This window comes from Alexandromys fortis, unplaced genomic scaffold (genome assembly GCF_014885135.2).
Source record: "Alexandromys fortis isolate MF-2015 unplaced genomic scaffold, M_Fortis_MF-2015_v1.1 scaffold_296, whole genome shotgun sequence".
Taxonomy (NCBI): Eukaryota; Metazoa; Chordata; class Mammalia; order Rodentia; family Cricetidae; genus Alexandromys; species Alexandromys fortis.
The window spans coordinates 528,691-547,456 of NW_026068172.1; the positions used below are offsets into that span (position 1 = coordinate 528,691).

Below are 18,766 nucleotides of genomic sequence, written 5' to 3' on the forward strand. Positions count from 1 at the left end.
GACCACCAGCCCATGACTCCTAGACTCCTGGGGTTGGTTAAACCTAGGTGTCCCTTCACCAAAGACAGAAAGAGGTTCTAGCCACCCTCAGGCTGTTCAACACCACCTTGTCAGCTGCTGCAGCACCCTCCCCCAGGGACTCCCCAAAGTCACCTTTAGCGAGTACTGCCTGTGCTGCAGGAATGGCGGGGCACTGTAGGGAAGGAGCGAGGTCCCAGCTGTCTGTTACCTTCTATAGCGTCCGCACTGACAACGTGACTGGCGATGGGTGCTGGGTCCACGTAGGCGCCTCCGAGGGTGGGGCCAATGGCCGCCATGCTACCAGCTGGCGCAAGACAAAGATGGGCTGCTGAGTGCGGTGCAATGACTCTAGCACAATGACAATGAACTAAGCTGCAGTTGCCCCTCCGTCTCCTGGATTGCTTACTGGTTGATTGGAAACGGGTCTGGACACCGTGGTACCCAGGTTTGCTTTGAGCTTCTGGGCACCAGAAATCTCCTGCCTCATCCTCTTGGCATCCAGAACCACACATGAACAAGCATCTTTGTTTTCGTCTACTTTTCCTGTGTGTGCATGTGCAGACTGATGCTGCCATCAGGAATCCCCCGTGCATGTCCACTTTATTCTGGGCCTTCTGGGGCTGGGATGACAGGTGGCATTTACATTTGGTTTTGGAGTTCTAGGCCTTAATCCTCATGTTTGCAAGACCAGCACCAGGCCACTGAGCATCTTCCCAGTCTGCACTGTGGACTTTAAAAGCTAATTCAGGTTTTCTCCAAAGGCAGGCTGGGCTGTGCCTCAGTTCTCAGAAAGCTCATCCGCCTTCCACAAAGCCCTAAGTCCATCACCCCCTGATGATCATCATCATCCCCATGCCACGAGTGGTGGCACTGGCCTGTCACCTAGCACTCAGAAAGCTGAGGCAGGAGACCAAGCTCACGGTCATCCTCAGCTACTGTCCAATCTGAAGCCAGCCTAGTTTAAAGGAGACCCTTGTCTCAAAAACACAAACAACCCTGAAAGGCATATGTGGAACGAGGGGGCTTAGTGCCTTCCAATGGCCTCCATTGACCGCCAATGCTCTTTCCCCACTGAAGAACATCTAGCCCCCCCCCCCACTGCGACAACAAGGTCAAGCGAGGCTAATATACAGTGAATCCCCAAAGTCAAAACCATCAAGAGAACTGCAGCCTTCCCCATAAGAGGGGGAGGTGTGAACAGTGCAGCCCCTGCCTGCAGCTGACTAGAGAAAAGGTCCAGAGCAATGCTGGTGAGGAAAGAAGCCTGAGACCACAGCTGGAAAGGGCAGAAACATCTGGAAAGTCCCAGTGGGTGCGATAAGAGATGCTTTCAGAATACACTGGCGCCAGACGCGCATGCCTCTAATCCCAGCACTTGGGAGGCAGAGGCAGGTGGATCTCTGTGAGTTGGAGGCCAGCCTGGTCTACAGAGCTAGTTCCAAGACAGGCCCCAAAACTACAGAGAAACCCTGTCTCGAAAAAAAAAAAAGGAAGCTTACTACACTAGCTACTAACGTCAAACATGTGATGGCAGCCCTTGAAAGTTGCAGTCTAGACTGCACCTAGTGAGGACCTGGGTGCAGGGGTTGCAGACAGGTTGGTGGGTAGGTATCCTCCTGTCCCCTCCCCATAGCAGGCACCAGGAGCATTCTGCCGCAGTACCTGTCCCTAAATGTCCACAGACTTAACTATCATCCCAGGGTCTGGACTGGCCTTAAGTCTTTGGTTCTGAAATTTAAGTATCAGAGCTGGGAGGCCAGAAACACACTAGCTGCCACCTCCTTATCCTGGGAAGATGAAACGGGGCCAACATCCCCCCAAAGCTGGTTAATGGCAAGAGCCCAGATTGGAGGACCTGTCCTTTTCTGCCTGCTCCCAAAGACACTGCGGTGTCACCTGGGCCCCTTGCTCACCCCTGCTCCACTGACCAGCAAAGGCAGGGTCAAGAGTCTGCACGGCTGTCTCCTTCATGACTCCAGCCACACCTTGGCCCCACTTTGTCTTTGGGGACGGTCTGGGAAGACGATCTGTCTGTCCGCTGGACGACAGCTGCGACGAAGTGTCCAGTGTCCTCTCAAGTGACGCTTCTGAGGCCAAGGGGTCAGAGTACTGCTCAAAATCCTCAGAGTAAGCCAGGCTGGCCTCGAGCACAGTGGGAGTCTCCACAGACGGCACGCTGGACACACTTGGGGACTGGACAGCTTCGGCAGAACTGTCACCCAGGTGCTCTGAGACTTCAGTGGCAAGGCCCTCTTCCTCAGCAACCACAGTGACCACACCCTGAAATGCAGAGCTCTTGTGCCGGGCAGCCCTCTGCTCTTCCAGCCGAGCGGGTGACATGGGTGGAGAGCTTCTGCCTGACATCCCTTCCCCCTAAAAGGAGCAATGGCAGCAGAAGCGGAGGGAATTTTAGAAAGGTTAAAAATGCCCCTTCAGCCAGGCCCAGCAGCGTACATCTGTGACCCAGCATTCAAGAGGGGATCACGAATTCTAGGCTAGCCTGGGCTACATGAGAACCTGTCTCAGAAAACCAAAAGTAAAACTAAAGACCGCTGTGGTGTATCACACTTGTATTTCATCCCTCGGAACACAGAAGCAGGAGGACTGCTCCATCTAAGGTCATGCCTGGCTACAGAGTGAGACCCTACCCGATATCCCCAAAGAAAAGAATTAAAAGTATTTTTTCTGTGGACTGGAAAGATGGCTCAGCAGGAAGAGTCAGCACAACAACCTGAATGAGATTCCCTAGACAACATGAGGGTGAAGAGCAGAACCCCACAGCGTACACACACACACACACACACACACACACACACACACATACGCATGCGCGCACATATACACACTTGCCTCCAGAAACACATAATTAAAAAATAAAATAAAAATACTCATTAAAAGCCAAGTGGTGGGCTGGAGAGATGGCTCAGTGGTTAAGAGCATTGCCTACTCTTCCAAAGGTCCTGAGTTCAATTCCCAGCAACCACATGGTGGCTCACAACCATCTGTAATGAGGTCTGGTGCCCCTTCTGGCCTGAAGTCATACACATCGACAGAATATTATATACATAATAAATAAATATTAAAAATAAATAAATAAATAAAAAAATAAAAGCCAAGTGGTGGTGGTGGTCCACACCTTTAATCCCAGCACTCGGGAGGCAGAGGCAGGTGGATCTCTGTGAGTTTGAGGTCAGCCTGGTCTACATAGTGAGTTCCAGGACAGAAAGGATTACATAGTGAGACCCTGTTTGGTGGGGCAGGGGGTAGTGGTTCTCATCACTTCTTGTTTTTTGAAAAAGGGTTTCTCTATGTAGCTAGCACTAGCTATTGTGGAAGCCACTGTGTAGACCAGACTGGCCTCAAACTCACAGAGATCCTCCTGCCTCTGCCTCCTGAGTTCTGGATTAAAGGAGTGTCCACCAGACCTGGCTTGATCACTTTGTTTACAAACATTATTATTACATTTAGTGTGTGTGTGTGTGTGTGTGTGTGTGTGTGCATTCGCACACCACCTATCTGCACGCCTATCTCCTCATCCTCCTGCTATTATTAATTCCAGGATATATTAAAGAGCAGTGTTGAGAGGACGCACCCCTGCAACACTCCTACAGTTGCCTTAAACGCACCACATAGTTCTCCACAGATGCTGACTGATGGATTTTCGCTGGGTACCTGTAGAACCTCACTGTTTCCTGCAAATGCTATCAACCCTCTCCGAAGTGGATGTAACATGAAAGTATCTTCCTGCCAGTTGCCTCAAAGTGAAGATCTGATCCACTGTGCTCCTGTTAGCTCTGAGTCCGCACTGGGCCTCTGCCCTCCATCCTCTGCAGGATAATGGAGGAGATCTTGCTGCTATGGCACAATAAACTAATGCCCCTGTAATCTGAGTAGCCCAGCATTTCGCTGACAATACAGCACTACTTGCTGAAAGTCCAAATGAGCTTCAGGCCATGGTAAATGGTCAGTGAAAACCTTGGTGTGAAAGTAAACACTGAGAAGACTGAGATACATGGGAAGGGGCACAAGGACTTTAACATTGTAATAAAGAATCCGAACCTCAGGAAAACAGACAGCTTTGTCTATCTGGGAGGAAACCTCAGTCCAAAGGACGGAACTATTTCAGATGTCAAGAGGAGGACAGGGATGGCAAGGGCTGCATTCCAGGCTCTGGGAAAGGTTTGGTCAGCAAGAGACGTAATGACAGCAACAAGATTACAAGTATGTGAGACCTTGTCTTGAGCTGACTTCTTTACAACTCTGAAACCTGGACAATGAACGCTCCTCAGAGCAGCGGTTGAATGTGTCTGAGATGGCGTGTCTCAGGAAGATTCTATGTGTAACACAAAGAGACAGGCTGTGCAACGATGACCTTAAGAAACATTTCCAGCTACAGAAGTAAACTACAGCGCTTGAGATACTTCAGCCATGTTATGAGAATGGATGACGACAGATACCCGAAGACAGCACTGCTTGGAGGAGTGCACGGGATAAGGCTAAGAGGAAGGCCTAAAAAACACTGGATAGACAGCATAGAGGAGGACTGTGGAACCTTGGGTGTGACACTAACACAAGCATCTAGGACTGCCCAGGATGGGAACAGCTGGAGAACCGCCATAAACGGGCTGCTGGCATAAATAATGATACGTGCAAGTGAGCGCACCCGTGTTAGTGTGTGTGTGTGCGCGCGCATATGCAAGTGCACATGGTATTCAAAGTGTGCAAATGTGAGCTCATGTGTGTAATATAGTGCATACATATAAATGTGAGTGCACGTGTATTATTCTGTGTGTGCACATTCGAAAGCATGCGTATTATTTAGCGTGTGTGCACATGTAAGTATATGTGACAGTCTGAGGAGTCAGTGGGAACTATGGATTGAACTCAGGTTGTCAGGTTTGAGGCAAGCACCTTTACCCGCTAAGCATCTTCCCAGCTCATGGGGTCCCTTCTGGACTTAGTGTCTCTTTTCTCACTGTCTTTGTTTCTTTTCTTTTTTGTTATTGTTTTTCAAGACAGGCTTTCTCTGTGTAGCCCTAGTTTGTCCGGGACCTCACCATGTGGACCAGCGACCTCAAACTCAAGAGATCCATCAGCCTCTGCCTCCAGAGTGCTGGGAATAAAGATGTGCACCTCCGCCACCCTCTGGCTAAACGGTGGAACTTGTGACACGTGAGTCAGAACAGTCTTTAGTGACCACTGCAAAACAACTGAGCGGTTTCCCTGGCCTCTACCCGTACAGATGCTGGTGCCCCAAATTCAACCAACAGGTCTCTAAATGTTGCCAACGACACCAAAGGGACAGGACCGCTGTGGCCAAGCCCCGCAGCCTAAACAGAACATTCCAGCTGCGAACTTGCTGCACTCTAAATGACTCATGGAGCACCGCTGTGCTCAGAGGCAGATCACCTGCCCAGCGCAGGCCCCAGCCTGGGTCTATTCCCCAAACTACAAAACAAGTAAATAAGGGCTGTCGCGACAGCTCTGATGAGACAAGCATTCAGCAGTCTGCGTTGTGTCCCTGGGACTCACAGGGAGAAAGGAGAGGCCCACTTTACCCTCTGTGCCGTGTGTGGGCTGTGGTGCACAGTGCGCATACACACAAAACAGGGAAATGTGTGGCACACGCCATTAATCCCAGCACTGGGGAGGCAGAGGGAAGAGGATTGCTCTGAGTCTGCAGCCATCCAGTTGATAGAACTCTGGACTGGTCAGGACTATAGACCAAGAGCCTGTCTTACAAATACATACATAAATACATATGTACATACATACATACATGATAAATCAGTCCAACAAAATGACCCATCATACTTACTTTCTGTTCCACATCTGATTTCTCTCCATCAGCCAGAACCAGATCTTCAATGGACAAAATATTAATTCTAAAATCTGTAATTTAAAAATAAGTGCACTGTGAGATGGTGAGCTGGCTCAAGCGGGTAAAGCAGCCAAGCCTGACAGCCAGAGCTCAGTCCCTGGGACCCGCAGAGCAGAAGAGAGACCAACCGCTACTTGTCCTCCATGCCCTACGGGCCCACAGCAGCTCACAGCCGTCTGTGATGGGATCTGGTGTGCATGCAGACCGTGAACCCACAAAGAAAATGCATAAATAAGGAAATCTTTTAAAGAAAGAAAAAGAAGCCAAGCAAGATGGCGCTGGCCTTTAATCCTAGGCATTCAGGAACTGAGGCAGGTGGATTTCTGAGTCCGAGGCCAGCCTGGTCTACATAGTGAGTTCTAGGACAGCCATGCTATGTTGAGAGACCTTGTCTCAAAAAGAACAAAAGTAACAACAAAAAATCATGAATCTGGGAGAGGAATTGATGGGTGGGGGAGACAGTCCCAGAATGCATTGCACACGCGTATAAGATAGAACAAAACTACAAAGTTAGCACAGTGGCATGAAGAACATAGCCAATTACTAAATGTCAGTTCTGGCTGGGTGGTGGCGCACACTAATCCCAGCACTTGGGAGGCAGAGGCAGGCAGATCTCTGTGAGTTTGAGGTCAGCCTGGTCTGTACACAGGACAGGCTTCAAAGCTACACAGAGAAACCCTGTTTCAAAAAAAAGAAAATCAGTTCTGCCCCTCGAAGTTCCTCAACAGAACCATCTCCTGCCCTTCTTCATCCCACCCAGTGACAATATGACAAAGCGGCAAGACACCCCTGCCACACCGTCCCCAGAAGTCTAGAACCCACTGCCAGGTCAACTTCTGTTCTCTGAATTATCTAGTCTGGGATGTAGTCCCGAGGTACAGCACTTGCCTAGCATGCAGGAGGACCTGAGTTCAAAGACCAGCACTGCTAAATGAACCCATTAAATAAATAGCCCAGGGTCTGGACTGTTCCTGAGACAGGGTTGCATATAACCCAGGTGGGCATTAAACTCAGTAGGCACCTGAGGGTGACCATGAAGCCCTGGTCCTCCTGCTTTCCCCTCTTCTGTGCTAGGATGACAGATGGGCACCACTATCACCAACAACAACCACAACTTTTCTTTTTTAGATGTATTTATGAGTGTTTGTCTTCACGTTTGTGTGTTTAATGCCTGCAGAGTCCAGCAGAGGGCATCAGATCCCCTAAAACTGGAGTTATACGCAGTTTTGAGCCACCATGTGGGTGCTGGGAACTGAGCCTGGGTCTTCTGCAAGAGCAGCCAGAGCTCTTAGCTACTGAGCCATCGCTCCAGTGCCACCCACAGCTTTTGAGTGTTTCCCTTTCTCTGACAAAGGGTAGGCTATGAGAGAAGAACAGACTCAGGCCCAGGCCTGGCACACAGGCCCGCCTTCTTGACACTCAGTGGGAGTCACCCATTATCTGTTAGCTATTATCTCAATGATACAAGGACTGCATGTCGTGCCCGGCTCGACCTCCACAATGCTGCTCTAGTGGCACTGAGAGAAAGATTGTCAACCGACTGACAGTGCACCCAGGCCTGCTGCCAGTGTGACAGGAATGCCACCCACTTACCCCTGCCCACCGCAATGCCCTGGGACAGCAGGGGGATGGGTTACCATGGAGACTGTCATCAGCAGCTTCTGAGACTGACTCCTCTGAAGATCCCACCTCACTCCTGCTGGGGGAGGAAGCCAGTTTGATGCACCCCATCTTTGAAGATGCTGACTTTGAAAGGTCATTTGTGATGAAAGGTGAGGATGTGAGGGAGGCTGTGTCCCCAGCATTGAGAGTCCAGGGGGCGTCTAGCTGAGGTGAGGGATGAGAAGGCTTTGAACTGGACGGGTCCACAGAGAGCAGAGACAAGACTTCTGGCTGAGCTGGCGGCGGGTCCTGCTTTTGTAAAAAGAAAGGGCTGAAGTCACCAACACAAACAACATAAATTCTTACCATTCCATGGAGCGGTAATGACCAGCAAGATGGCTCAGGGAGCAAAGGCGCTTGCTGCAGAGTCTGAGGGTTTCAGTTCATTGGGACCCATGTGTTGTCCTCTTAGCTCCATGTACGCATGCATACAAACACACTTACTTGCAAATAAATAAATGTTTAAAAAAATATATAGCCAAGTGATGGCGGTGCGCACTTTAACCTCAGCACTACGGGAGGCAGAGGCAGGTGGAGTGAGTCTGAGGCCAGCCTGGTCTACAGAGCGAGTTCCAGGACAGCTAGAAATGTTATGCAGAGAAACCCTGTCTCGAAAAACAAACAAACAAACAAAAAATTCTACTCTAAGGGACAATGACAAGTAAAGTACCTGCCACGTGCGCACAAAGATGTGAGTCTGACCCTGAAATGTGGGTGTGGACACTTTTCATTCCACCTCTCGTGAGGCTAACACCAATGGGTCCCTGGGACCACTGGCCAGCCAGTCTGGGCTCATCAGTGAGCCTCAGGTCAGTGAGATCTTGTAGGGACAGCCAAGACTGACCTCTGAATTCCACACACCTGCACACGTGTGTCATACAGTTACACATTTGGATGATCACGGGGTTGGGCATGGCTGAGAAAGGAGGGTCTCGGGTTCCGAGTTTCTTTCCTAGGTGCGGATTCTGCACCCAGCCTAGCTAGCTGATGCAGGTACAGTCAAGGAGGGGGCAACTGCACCCCGTTGGTCCCACCCAGCTCAGCGAGGGTGAGCAGATGAAAGAGCCCTGGAGAAGGCAGCAGGTATCAAAGCAGGGCCTAGAACCTTCCGGAGCTGAGCTGCACCAGTGCCTCTTTGAGTGACAAGCATCTTCAGTCACCTGACACTTGCTCAGAGCAGATGCAGGGACTTCCAAAGTGCTTCAGCACGGTTATGTCTGGTACCCACACGGTGACAGAGAAAACATCGTGTGACAGCCCAAGCCTGCACACGTGACAGAGTGAACAAGGGGGATAGGACTGAGTCAAAAGTATGCTGCCCAGATGCACACCTGTAATCCCAGTGCTCAGAAAGCAGAGGCAGGCAGCTCTCTGTGAGTTCGAGGCCAGCCTGCTCTACACTGCTAATTTCAGGACATCCCAGGGTACGTAGAGACCCTGTCTCAATAAAAAACAAAACAAAACAAGCCGGGCGGTGGTGGCACATGGCTTTAATCCCAGCACTCAGGAGGCAGAGGCAGGCGGATCTCTGTGAGTTCGAGGCCAGCCTGCTCTACACTGCTAATTTCAGGACATCCCAGGGTACGTAGAGACCCTGTCTCAATAAAAAACAAAACAAAACAAGCCGGGCGGTGGTGGCACATGGCTTTAATCCCAGCACTCAGGAGGCAGAGGCAGGCGGATCTCTGTGAGTTCGAGGCCAGCCTGGTCTACAAGAACTAGTTCCAGGACAGGCTCCAAAGCTACAGAGAAACCCTGTCTCAAAAAACCAACCAAACAAGCAAAAAACAAAACAAAGAACAAGAAACTCTCCCCTCCATGTAGGCTCACTCTTGTAGTGCCCAAAGGTAGCACTCAAGGTGCAGGGGAAGCGGGACCTAAGGTCCTGCAGGCTGACGACAGCAGCTCTAGGCAAGACCTGTCAGCTGCGGGGTCAGTGGCATCAATCAGCTTCCTGACTGGACTTGAGGCCCCTCCACAGGGGTCACCCAAGACTGCTTCTTTGAACTTACTTTGAATCCGGGCCCAGAAGAGTCAGGCTTGGAAAAATCAAGACATCGAGAGCCATGCTTTGGTATCGCTTACCCTGGGCTACGGTCATCAGCTGTCTTTCGGTCACTTCTGCTCCTTAAGTGTCCCCAGTAAACTCACTCATTCTCCAAGCTAGATTTAGTGCTGATTTTGGTTTCATTTGTCTCTGGCTCCGTCTGGGCTGGGATGTCTGGTCTCATCTCCCTGGCGATGGTGCCACACCACAGCTTGCTCCCACGGGCTAGTACAGCTTCCTCACACAACCCAAGACCACCCAGGCACAAGATTACAGTGGGCTGAGCCCTCAACATCAATAAACATCAATAAACAATTCTTCAGAACACAGTGGTGAGCCCATCTGATGTGGGCAAGCGTTCGACTGGAATTCTCTCTCCCAGGTGGCTTCTGGCTGTGTCAAGTTGACAAAGCCAGCTAGGACGAGGCACTTGCTGCTCTCTAAGGGGACCCGAGTTTGGCTCTCAGCACCTGCATCAGGCGCCTCACAACCCTCTCTAATTCCTGTCTCTGTGTCAGGAGCCAATATCCTCCTAAAATCATTACAGGAACCATCACCCTGGGGAGTCTGCAGAGAACCCCACACCCATAATTATGTTAAGAATCGTTCTATTGACAGAACCTACCCCCCACCCAATTAAGCTGTTAATGGAGAGCTATCTGTTAGCAGAACCTGCCCCACATTCCAAACTATCTAGAGAACTAGGTGTGTCAACTCGTGACTTCTTGGCTTATGTGACCTGACCGAACGCAACCTCCTGGCCTACGTGACCTGGACCACGTGGCGAGATCCCGTGCCCCTGCCCCCCAAGCCCCTCATCCAGGGGCTATATAAGCAGCAACCCTGTCTCTAATAAACGGAGGCTTTGACAAACTTAACATGGCCCCCTTCCTCTTTCCTAGCTCATATCTTATAGATAGTACCTCTCCGTGACCCTGGAGTAACTGACTGCAGGGTGGGTTACATCCCCTAGACTGAGTAACCCACCCAAGGCAAGCGACATCTCTGTAGGCACCTGTGCACACATGGGGTGTCACACATACAGACGCACATATATGCACAAAAGGGGGGGTCTTTGAGGTGTAGCTCACTAGCTGACCATCTGCTTGGGATGCTCAAAACCCTGGGTTCCATCCCCAGAATCACAAAAATTCTAAAACATTGAAGCCAACAAAAGAAAAGCTCACCGAAGTCAACTTTCCAGGATCGCTCCTTCTGGCTTTGGTGCCAGTGAGCACCCGGTTCATATTTGTTTCTTTCTCTCTAGAAGACTCCGTCAAGCTTCTGAGCAACATTTTCATTTCCTCTTCATCACTGTCGGGAGCATCACATTTTCCAACAGGTTCTTTCTGTCTAGGTGGTGGGACGCTCTTCCCTTTCTCCACCATGGGCTCCAGGGACCTAGCTTCCGTGGGCGGCTCTCTCCTCTTCAAAAACCTACTACCTTGCTCTCTTTGCCCATCGCTCTTTGCCATGGGGCTTTTACAGGCTTGTTTCTGGAAAGTTCTGTGTGGATGCTGAGAGGAAACATCAGACGCTGCGTCTGTCCCCTTCTGACTTCGCCGCTCGCTGGTCTTCGAGTCAGACTCCGTGTCAGACAAAGCTGTGGGCGCCTGCCTCCGACTCCGGATCTTGGTTTCAATCTGGGCCAGCTTCCGGAGGGCCTCATTGGCTCTGGTCTTGGAGGAGATAGTGGGGGGCCTCGAGCCCAACCTTGGCCCCCTCCCTGGCGTTGTCTCCTCTTTGGGCATCAGATATTTGTCATCCATCGTCTGGTGTCTCTTTAGGATTCTGTTCTGCCCCAGTGTCACTTGGCCGAGACTTCGGGCTTGGATGTTTCTCATCTTTTCCATCCTTGAGTCCTCTAAGGACATATCACTGAAGTCAAATACACCATGGCGAGGGCCAATGGGCCTTCTTGTGGAAGCCATTCTAGGAAAACCAAGATTGTGTTTTTAGTTTTTTAAAGTATTCATTTATTTTTGTTTCATTTTGCTTTTTCAAAACAGGGTTTCTCTGTGTAGCCTTCACTGTCCTGGAACTCACTCTGTATGTCAGGCTGGCCTTGAACTCAGAGATCCACCTGTTTCTGCCTCCTGAGTGTTGGGATTAAAGATGTGCACCACCACTATCTGGCTAAAAGTCTTTTAGTCAGCTGTGATGCTACACACCCTTAATGTCAGCATTCAGGAGGCAAAGGCAGGTGAACCTCTATGGGTCTGAGGCCAGCTGGGCAATAAAACTAACTTCCATTTCCCCAGTGCTAGCCCTGGGGACCTACCTAGCTTCAGGTGGCTCTTTCTTCTTCAGAAATCCGCTACCTTTCCCTTTTTGGCAGCCAGCAAAGGTTCAGCCAGCCAGTCAGAAAAGACCTCAAAAAAGACAAAAAAAAAAAAAAAAAAAAGTGGATGTGTACACGCTTGAGTGTATGTTTGTGCACGGTAGTCATGCAGGAGTCCTTGGAGGTTAGAAGAGAGGTCAGATCCCCTCGGTGCAGGAACTGAACCCAGGTCCTCTGCAAGAGCAATCAGTGCATCTCTCCAGCTCTTCTTTTTAAAAATTATCTTAAGAGGGCTGGAGAGATGGCTCAGCGGTTAAGAGCATTGCCTGCTCTTCCAAAGGTCCTAAGTTCAATTCCCAGCAACCACATGGTGGCTCACAACCATCTGTAATGAGGTCTGGTGCCCTCTTCTGGCCTACAGACATACACACAGACAGAATATTGTATTAATTAATTAATTAAAATAAAAAATAAAAATTATCTTAACATTTGATTGTGTTTTATTTATTTATTATTTGTGTTTTGTTTTGTTTTGTTTTGTTTTCCGAGACAGGGTTTCTCTGTAGCTTTGGAGCCCGTTCTGGAACTAGCTCTTGCAGACCAGGCTGGCCTCAAACTCACAGAGATCCACCTGCTTCTGCCTCCTGAGTGCTGGGATTAAAGGTGTGCGCCTCCACTGCCTGGCTCATTTTATTTATTTAGTGTTTGTGTTTGTACTGTGGAGGTCAGAGGACAAACAACAGAGCATTTGGGTCTCCGCTCTACCACGTGTGTTCTGGAACTAAGTTCACACCTTTCCAAAGTGCCATCAACTCACTGGCCGAATGAGGTTACTTATAAGACTCCCTTATTTTACTCGCCTGTGTGCCAAAGCTCTCACGTGGTAGAAAAATCACACTGCCTGATAGAGAACGAACACAGTTGTTTCTACACCCAAAGAGCAATAAAATCTGGAGTAAGTCATTCCAAACGGGCCCAAGTGAAACGGAAATGTATGAACATATTCATAGGTCATTCACAAAATACAAAACTGGGAAATAACTCAGACGCCCATGAACTAGTGTGCAAACCACGGGAGTAGGAAATACAGTGGCTAGGGCATTATTAACTTGTAAAACGGAGGGCAAGAGTCCTGGCTCAACCCTTGCCCACAACGACTTGAGTTTATTCTGAGAACCCACATGGTGGAAGAAGAGAACTGATTCCTGCAATTTTCCCTCTGACCAAACAAATAAATCTAAAAACTTTCATTGTATATAATTTTCAAAAAGTTTTATATATTCACGAGCGCGGGAGTACACGTCCGCAATCTCAGTACTTCGAAAGTGCTGCGCGCGGGAAGATCAGGAGTTGAAGGGCAGCCTCGACTACACAGGGAGCTCTAGGCCAGCCTGGGCTACCAGAGATGTGGACTAACATAACACACAAGATAACGGAACTAAGCAGTACACACTGTCCCTTTGGGAGCAATCCTTACGGGATCGCGGTCTGGCACGCTCCAACTGGGGAAACTGAGGTGCGGGGATGGCGCCCCTTTCCCGAACTCCCCCCGCAACCCCACATGCTCACTGTGAAGTCACCTGAGGAGCTGCGTCGGCCTCTTCCCGCATTGCCTGGCCGCTACGACAGAGCCTGGCTTTTGCCGCAAAGCACAGGTCCCGGGGTGCCGTTGCCCCAGGAGACTGCCCCAGGGCCACGGGAGACTACATCTCCCAACGTCGGACACCGCGCTCCACCCGCCAATGAGCGCCTCAGGTCATAATCGCAAGGCGTCACGGGAGTGGTAGTTTCAATGTGCACTCTCAGGGACCCTCAGGTCACAATCGCTAGGCATGACGGGAGTTGTAGTTTCTGGGTCGCGCCCGGTGGGCAGGGCAGACGCTTGAGAGCCAAAGAGCGAGATTCGCGCGCAAGGATGGCCCGGGCCCGGGTGTCGCTCTGGGTCATCTGCATGCTGCGCGTGGCGCTGGCCACTGTGTACTTCCAGGAGGAATTTCTAGATGGAGGTGAAGGCGATGGCCGTGGTGGCTGGCGTTCTCGTCCACCATCCGTGCTCATCATCCCTAACAGTGGGCAGCGCTAACCCTCCTGTCTCCCCACAGAGCGCTGGAGGAACCGCTGGGTGCAGTCCACCAATGACTCCCAGTTCGGCCACTTCAGAGTCTCGTCGGGGAAGTTCTATGGGCATAAAGAGAAAGACAAAGGTTAGTGTAGAGTGTGGAGCAAATAGAGCGGCGTTAGAAAGCCGCACGGCACCCAGGTGGTGCACCCACCGCTTAAGTCACGGCATTGAGTCACATGCAGGCTCTGTCCTACCTTGTACAGGTTTCCATTAAAATTGGTGGGGTTATTTTGGTTTTAGTTGAGACAGTCTCATGTAGCCCATGTGACTCCCAGCGGTTTTCCTGGGTCAGCCTCTCAAGTACCGGTTACTTTTTATGTATCCTATGTATGTTTGGGGAGGCTGTGTACCCTGAACGTTGGAATGACAACCAAGTGTTCAGGAGTCTTCTTGAGTACTGGAATGATAACTGGACCAGCAAGAACGACTGTTTTGGTACGTTTTCAGTAGTTGCCCAAAATTGCCTCATTTCATGAAAGTTAGAACAAGGCTGTGGCACACACGTGTGAGAAAAATCACAAGTTCAAGACCAGCCTGGCTATGTATAGTGAACTCTGGGCCAGCCTAAGATATAGTCAGATCTTGTCATAAAACAGACACAATCGAAATGAAAAATGGAGCCAGCAAGATGGGTCAGCAGGTAACGGAGTTTATAGCCAATCTTGATGACCTGAGTTTGATCCCCAGGACCCACAGGGTAGAAGGAGAGAATCTATACCTACAAGTTTTCCTCTGACTGCTACACATGCTCCCACACTACAAAATAAGTAGATGTAATTTTTACTTTATTTTTATGAGATATGGTCTCTCTTTGTAGCCCTGGCTGCCCTGGAACTCAGTGAGATCTGCCTACCTTACTTCTGCCTCTTACTTCCCGAGTGCCGGGATTAAAGGCGTGCAGCACCATCCTGGCTAATAAATGTAAACTTTAGCTGGGTGATGGTGGTGCACACCTTTAATCCCAGCACTCGGGAAGCAGAGACAGGGGGATCTCTGTGAAATTGAAGGTAACTTGGTCTACAGAGTGAGTTCCAGGACAGCCAAGGCTGCACAGAGAAACCCTGTCTCAAATAAATAAATAAATAAAAATAGAGAGATGCTGGCAGGAGGATTAAAGGTCGAAGTCATTCCTTAGCTACATAGCAAATCAAGGACAACCTGGGCTAAATGAAAGCTTGTCTGGAGAAAAAAAGATGTTTTCTCTGAGTCAGGTTCTCTCTAGGAAGCCCAGACTGGCCTGGTACTCCAGACTCTTCTGCCTCAGTCAGCCCCATGCCTGGTTCACAGGTATAAGTCACTATGCTGGGAAGTTTCATTTTGGTTTCTCGAGGCAGGGTTTCTCTGTATAACAGCCCTAGCTGTCTTGGAAATTGCTTTGTAGACCAGTTTGACCTCGAATCTTAGAGATCCACCAGCCTCTGGAGTGCTGTGGTTAAAGGCTTGAGCCACCACTGCCCGGCTGGGGAAGTTTTTATTGAAACATCTGCACCACAGATGAAATGCAGTCACAGCAGCTCATTTGCATATCCTTTGGATGCTACAAAGTAGCTCAAGAATTGAGACAGAGACCTGGTGACCTACTAGGTCTAAAATGTACCCCATCCAGAGTCCTCGGGGTGGGGCTCAGTCTTGCCTAGCATGCCCAGAGCCTCTTCACTACAGAAACGGTGTGGAGGAGAGAGCAGAAGGAAGGCGGTGGGAGGGGGGGATGTGGGATAGGGGGGCAAGAAAGGTCAGAACTTCCAGCTACAAGTTGCCAAGTTCGTTGTCTGGTGCAATCATGCTTGTTTTCTGTTGGAAGGCCTGCAGACAACTCAGAACAGCCGGTTCTATGCCATCTCTGCGAGCTTCAAGCCGTTCAGCAACAAAGGGAAGACCCTGGTAATCCAGTACACAGTGAAGCATGAGCAGAAGATGGACTGTGGCGGTGGCTACATCAAGGTATTTCCCTCCGACCTGGATCAGAAGAATTTGAATGGAAAGTCTCAGTACTACATCATGTTTGGTGAGTTCAGCAGGGAGGGCAAGCGTTTCCAGCCTCACACCGAGGCTCTGCCGACAGAACTAACAGAGTAGTATTGAACCTGTCTGACCCAAGGTTTGTAGCACTGTTAATAAACCAACACAGGCTGATGTTCTCGGGACTAAGAATCAAAAAGCCACCAGGCAGTGGTGGCGCACGCCTTTAATCCCAGCATTTGGGAGGCAGAGCAGGTGGATCTCTGTGATTCGAGGCCAGCCTGGTCTACAGAGCGAATGCCAGGACAGGCTCCAAAAATACACACAGAAATCCAAAAATTCAAAAAAGCCAAAGGACTCTGATTCTGAACCTGGGGTTTTTGTTTTTAATTCATTTAATTTACATGCATGTGTGTGCAACATGTACGTGTAGATGACTGCAGAGGTCAGAAGAGGCCATCAGTTTCCCTGGAACTGGAGTTACAGGTAGTTGTGAGCCATCATATGGGTGCTGGGAACAGAACCTGGGTCCTCTGCAAGAGCAGCCAGAACTCTTTATGGCTGAGCCAATCCTGCAGCTCCAGTAACTTGAGGGAGTCAGTTTTTTCCTTCCTTCATTTGAGTTCTGGGAATTGAATTCAGACCGTCAGGCTTCACGGCAAGTGCTTCACCTGCTGGTCATCTCACTTGCTGGTCCTCAACGTGACTTTGTTTCAAGGTGTGAGCGGAAAACATACATTTAAAGAGTGAGATGCTAGCCGGTCCATGGGGCACTCTTAATCCCAGCACTTGGGAGGCAGAGGCAGGTGGATATCTGTGAATTCAAGGCCAGCCTGGTCTATAGAGTGAGTTCCAGGACAGGTTCCAGAGTTACAGAGAAACCCTGTTTAGAATAACCAAAAACCAAAACCAAATCAAATCAAACAAAACAAAACAAAAACAGAAAAAGAGAGAGAGAGTGGGATGTTAATGGTGGTCATAAACACACCTCCCCATGGTAAACCCTGCATCCCCAGCACCTAGGAGGGAGGCTGGGAGATTGAGAGGCGGGATGCCAGCCTGGTTAAATAACAAGACCTGGCCTCCAGAGATTCAAAACAGTGATAAAGTCTGCGGTTTCAGTGGGGACACGGGACAGGTAAAGTCAACATACCTTCCCCAAAGTGACAAACTCTGGCTGCTGAAACAAGTCCAGACTGTCAGATAAGGGAGGTGGACTTTCTGGCCCCTTCTCAGAGTGCAGTAAAGCTTGAAAGATTCCAAGTGTGGGCTGGGGCTGCGCTCAGTTGCTAGCATGCCAGCTGCCTAGCATGCAGAAAGCTCTGGGTTTTCTCCATCCCTGGCACCTCAGAAAGCCGGCATCATCCCAGTTCTTGGGAGGTAGAGGCAGGAGGATCAGGAGTTTAAAGTCATCTTTAGCTACAGAGTTTATGGCCGGCCTGGGCTACAATGATACCCTGTCTCAAACCCCTCTAAAAATGTAGAAAATAAAAAAGATTGGGGAGATGGCTCAGGGGGTAACTCTATTTAAGTTTAAATCCCCAAAACTCACATAAAAAGCCAGATGTGACTGTGTGTGTCTGCAGTCCCAACACTGGGAGGTAGAGACAGGTAGACCCCTGATAACGCCTTAGGCTGGCCGTCTGGCTCGAAGGACCAGCTTCCGGCTCAGTCAGGGTCCTATCTCGAGGATGTAAGATGACAACTGATAGAGAAAACCTCAAGTCTTCCTTCTGCCCTCAGCATGTGCACACAGGCAGAGCATTCTACACGTTCATGTGTGTTGACAGAGGTTTCTGTCCCACCCAGTCCCTCAATAAACATGCAGAAACTACATTATTTGCAATCTTGTTTGACCAATAGCTTAAGCATATTGCTAGCTAGCTCTTACATCAAGAATTAACCCATTTCCGTTATTTTATATTTTACCCTGAGGCATGGTCTACCAACAAGGTTCTAGCTAGCTGCTGTGTCTTTCTCCTCTGGAAGCTCCGTGGTGTCTCTTTGACTCCGCCTTCTTTCTCCCAGTTTGGTCCAGTTGTCTCCAAAGCCACCCCCAGCTCTACTCTACCGTATCACAGGCCAAGACATATTCTTTTTGTTGTTGTTGTTTTGTTTTGTTTTGTTTTTCGAGACAGGGTTTCTCTGTAGCTTTGGTGCCTGTCCTGGAACTAGCTCTGTAGACCAGGCTGGCCTCGAACTCCCAGAGATCCGACTGCCTCTGCCTCCCGAGTGCTGGGATTAAAGGCGTGCACCACCACCGCCTGGCCCAAGACATATTCTTTATTCATTAACCAATACAAGCAACGCATATACAGAAGGACCTCCCACACCACGTGTGTACGCATCACACATGCAAGCATGAACGTGCATGTACACATATGCACACACACACACCTTGTGCTAAAATGATATAAATTCTTTGGGCTCCAATGTAGCCCAAATGATGAGCACTTGATTGGCTATTGTGAGACCCTCTGGAACCCACTCTCACCATTGTAAAAAAGCAAAAAGGCAAAACAGCACAAAATGCCTTAGCTCTTTTTGTGCTTTTTGTCTCGTTTTGTTTTTTGAGACAGGGTTTCTCTATGTAGCTTTGGAGCCTGTCTGGAACTTGCTTTGTAGGCCAGGCTGGCCTTGAACCTACAGAGATCCGCCTACCTCTGCCTCCCAAGTGCTGGGATTAAAGGCATGTGCCACCACCACCTGGCTTCTTTTTATGCTTTTTTAAAATTGCATTTTATTTTCTTGTATTTTTTTATTTGAATTAAATCCAAACATTAAAACGAGTGT

At 49.6% G+C, this 18,766-nt stretch overlaps 2 protein-coding genes across 2 annotated transcripts in view; one reads left to right on the top strand and one right to left on the bottom strand.

Annotated features, from left to right (window-relative positions):
• CUNH19orf44 (chromosome unknown C19orf44 homolog) overlaps positions 1 to 13,613 on the bottom strand; it is a 23,056-nt gene extending 9,443 nt beyond the window's left edge. The window contains 6 exon segments of the mRNA XM_050128430.1: positions 230 to 325; positions 1,935 to 2,394; positions 5,840 to 5,913; positions 7,540 to 7,813; positions 10,799 to 11,543; positions 13,473 to 13,613. Of these exon segments, the coding sequence (XP_049984387.1) occupies positions 230 to 325; positions 1,935 to 2,394; positions 5,840 to 5,913; positions 7,540 to 7,813; positions 10,799 to 11,542 (1,648 nt within the window). The 5' untranslated portion in view covers position 11,543; positions 13,473 to 13,613.
• A 144-nt stretch (positions 13,614 to 13,757) lies between these two features.
• Calr3 (calreticulin 3) overlaps positions 13,758 to 18,766 on the top strand; it is a 17,908-nt gene continuing 12,899 nt past the window's right edge. The window contains exons 1-3 of the mRNA XM_050128468.1: positions 13,758 to 13,898; positions 13,995 to 14,096; positions 15,816 to 16,019. Of these exons, the coding sequence (XP_049984425.1) occupies positions 13,808 to 13,898; positions 13,995 to 14,096; positions 15,816 to 16,019 (397 nt within the window). The 5' untranslated portion in view covers positions 13,758 to 13,807. The remainder of the gene's footprint in view (positions 13,899 to 13,994; positions 14,097 to 15,815; positions 16,020 to 18,766) is intronic.